The sequence below is a fragment of the Lates calcarifer genome, linkage group LG2, assembly GCF_001640805.2.
Source record: "Lates calcarifer isolate ASB-BC8 linkage group LG2, TLL_Latcal_v3, whole genome shotgun sequence".
NCBI lineage: Eukaryota > Metazoa > Chordata > Actinopteri > Centropomidae > Lates > Lates calcarifer.
In genome coordinates, this window is record NC_066834.1 from 15,451,289 (window position 1) to 15,455,049 (window position 3,761).

At 38.1% G+C, this 3,761-nt stretch overlaps 1 protein-coding gene across 1 annotated transcript; it reads right to left on the bottom strand.

The window, feature by feature from the left end:
• Nucleotides 1-2,217: 2,217 nt before the first annotated feature.
• LOC127139021 (mucin-5B-like) lies at nucleotides 2,218-3,758 on the bottom strand. Its single transcript, XM_051078328.1, has 6 exons — nucleotides 3,733-3,758; nucleotides 3,240-3,418; nucleotides 3,052-3,121; nucleotides 2,798-2,928; nucleotides 2,510-2,544; nucleotides 2,218-2,394 (listed from the first exon to the last, which is right to left on the bottom strand). The coding sequence occupies exons 1-6, from the start codon at nucleotides 3,756-3,758 to the stop codon at nucleotides 2,218-2,220; spliced, it is 618 nt and encodes a 205-aa protein (XP_050934285.1).
• Between the last annotated feature and the right edge of the window lie 3 nt (nucleotides 3,759-3,761).

Genomic DNA, 3,761 nt, shown 5'->3' on the forward strand with positions numbered 1-3,761 from the left:
TAAATAAATAAATAAATACATTTTAAAAAATGTTATAAAAACCTAATTGTATATGTATAAAATGTATACATGTCCAAACAATGCTCCTAAAACCTGAAATATATTGACATATGCCATATATATTAATCATAAATTACTAAATTTGGACTATCCAAATAGAACATGACCAATATCAAATACTGTCATATTTGGAATAATAGTGGAATATAGTGTGCATGTATGTACTCCGTTCTGTCCTTGCTCTCTCAAAATCAAATGTAAAAATTTTGGTGTTACTTATTTATTTGCTAATTCCTGACAGGAAATATCAATTAGGAATGGAAAACTTATAATTGAACAGACCGTAAAAGCAGAATGGATAAAAATGACTGCAAATCTATCAAGAGGTCTGTCTTTATTGGCATTAATAGCAACTAGAAACCAACACATCCATAATGCCATAAAGAATGTATGTCAGAATTAACTGAAAGAGGGAGGGAAAAGAGACTAGTCTTACCAGAGGGCAGTGTGGGTCACATGGTATAGGCTGACATTTTATTGTGTGCAGATGAGTGCTGGCATCTATCTGGTCACTACAAATGCACTTGTCACATGGTTTCATGGGCACCAGGTCTCCAACCTTGATGGATGGGGTGAGAAGGCAAATCATTAGAAACACATCTCAAAGTAGTGCAGTCCAGTACACCACCACTGTAAACTGCAACCTCAAAGATGAGCATGACAATTTTTGGCTGAGATTTCACAGGTATATCTATTTAACTGACCACTGAGAGTATATTCAAATTATTCATAAATTCATAAACAGAGAATCTGTGTTATTCTGTCAGATGTTACATACTCTTACTAGATAAAATGTAAGCGTAAGTGCACTGATACCAAGGTGTGGTCAAATTGTCATATAAATTCTGAACCATGCAGCAAAGAAGTAAAATTGTTTTCCTCCTGGATTCACTATCTACAATTATAGGATAAACTCAGTGCCACTTCTCTCTCTAATGTTTTTTGCAACTTTAACTTTTTCCACCACTTTATCTACAAATTTCTCATTGTGGCCATGATCCGATAATCAGATAAGATTTAGTTAGCCTCCAAAATCACAGCCAATCAGCATAACTGCTCACTTTCTGATGACATAAGTGTTTGGTTGTAGGAAAATGACATAATCACACAGTCCATGAGTAAAACCACACCATCCTGTATTCCTTTGTATTGGAGATCTCACCTGATATTCATGGTTGTTGAAAACACACACATCCTTTTTAGGCACTGTGAAAGAAACAGGCCAATCAGTGAATGCACTTTAAATGTACTGCAACAATTACAGTGGTGAAAATTAACAGGTTATGCAGTGTTACAGTAACATGCACACAGATGAGCACACTCACCACAGGAGTATTTGGGACAGCAGACTCCCATTGTGGTGTGGAGAGTAAAACCAGCAAGACAGAATGGCTCAGTACCAGTGCACTGCTTTGTATCACACTCTGTTCAAAGACACAGACAGATAGGAACTCTTTCACTGACAACCCATTCTTTTGAAAATACTTAAAAGGTCATTTTTCATGTGTTGCCTCTGTGTTGTTCAGTGGTGTCCAGTATGTAAAAGGTCCCACTTTTACCAAGGCCTGTAAATTGAACCTAAATGAAAACAAAAGTCATCCTCCTGCTATCATTTAGAGATTTGATCTGCTGGTAGTGTTGCACAGTTCCACCAAACATTGAGCATCAAAGAGTTTAATGGTGGAGCCAGTGATGGGCAATATAGCCTTAAGATAATATCACAATATTTCAGGGTAATTTGCGGTACTGATATTCAAGACAATAAGAAAAAAAAACTTTCCGACTGCACATCACTAGTTCCACGAGACTTCTGATTTCATCACACTCACATCTGTGGTTTTGCTTCAGGTGGTGAAACTACTTCCACACAATAGACCTAGCTCCCCTTTTAGGGACTCATCAGGGGTTGATGCACTGCTCTGGTTTCCCACCATTATTGTAGTGAGAGAAGACTACATTGCATGTTGCAGTTTGCAAATGTGGCAACATGTCATCATGCTGCTATATTGTTGATATCATGACATACTGGGACAGGCTCAAGACATCAGAGACACACAAAAATGTTTAAAAAATGCACACAAATGTACCACTTATCTATAAATATAGAGTGCATTAAAGCTGTGGTTTCAGTATTAGGAGATGCTACCTTATTGGTGCTCACTTACCACACTTCTCCTTTTGACAGCAGTCAACACTCTCAGTGATCTTGACTTGACCTTCTTGGTCACAGATCAGTGGTGGCTGTGTTGGACAGGACATGTTACGGCAGCTGACCTGCAGTGTGTCCTCCTTACATATACACTCCTCGCAGCCCTCTGTCCATGTGTCATTGGCCTGAGGACACAGTGTTTTTTGTAGAATTATGTTAGGGGGCATTGCATTATCAACAAAGACTGACCTATCAAAAGATTATGTAAAATGGGATTGGCATTGTAGACAAATGATTTACCTTTTTCCATTTTCCGTTTGGCAGCCGACAAAGTTCTATTAGGAGAAAAGTACACAACATAAAGTTATTTCTATTCACTGGCCTCAAGAGCTCAGCAGAAATTAGTAAATGCTGAATGCTGTGAATGCTGTTTATGGCACAAAAGTTGAATAACGCCTGAACTCTAAACCCTCGCTCTGCTCTTTGCTACAGGATATTAACTGTATCCATAAACTTGTGATTTTGATGAAAGGCCATCAAAAATATAAAACAGCTGTTGTCATACAGTAGTGCTATTTCTTCTCTTACCACAGCTGGGCACACATTCATCTGAGTTGGAAGAGAGGAGGATGGTGCCAGGTGGGCAGTAGCAACCCTCCAGCTTCACATTTGTCATGGCACTGAACTCATTGACAGTGTAGATGAATTTGTGGTTGTACCTGCAGAAACAGTGTATACAGTGTGACGACCATACCTTGTTGTTCTATACAAGTTAAATCATGAATGAATGAAAACTGATTGACTGTGTTGAGCAGCAACAATATGGTGGTGAATAGCTGTACCAGGAATCACAGGTAGGCTCCACCAGAGGGCCACAGGCCTCATACACCTTGGGACTTGGACATTTATATTCTGTTAAGAGATGGAAACATTATGTTTTTTTTAGTAGAAGTCATTGCTCTAATGTTGTTGGTGAGATATGAATGTGTGATAGTGCTTGATGTTAACATTATATATTTTAGTTGCATACTGCAGAGTCCTTTGGTGGCACTCCTCCAGTCGATACATATTCCAGTTTCAGCACAGGCGTCAGCATAGGTTTGTATACTAGTGCAACCAATGTGATTAATGTGCATGTGGCACATGTCAAACTTGCAGGCCGTAACAAATGGAGTGTAGTCAATGACCTTGTGGCAAGCTTCAAACACACTGGGGAAGATGGGATTTATAGTCAGTACGAACAAACACAAACAGAATACATCGTTCAGTCAAGATGAGACAAGTGAATTCAGTAAGCTAGTAATTTAATGGTTTCTGCTGTCTATCTTGATGTCTAATATTAATATTTTTATTTTTACTAATCAATATTAATATTGCACAACCATGGTGGTGTTAATGTTAAGTTTGGATGTTAAGTTTAGATGGATATCTATAATTCCATCCATGGAGTCGTCCAATTAGGAATTTGTAAATTCTCAAATTCACAAGTGAGAATTAATATTCAAACCAGCTAAAGTTTTTACCTGATGTTACAGGTGACTGGTACCATTTC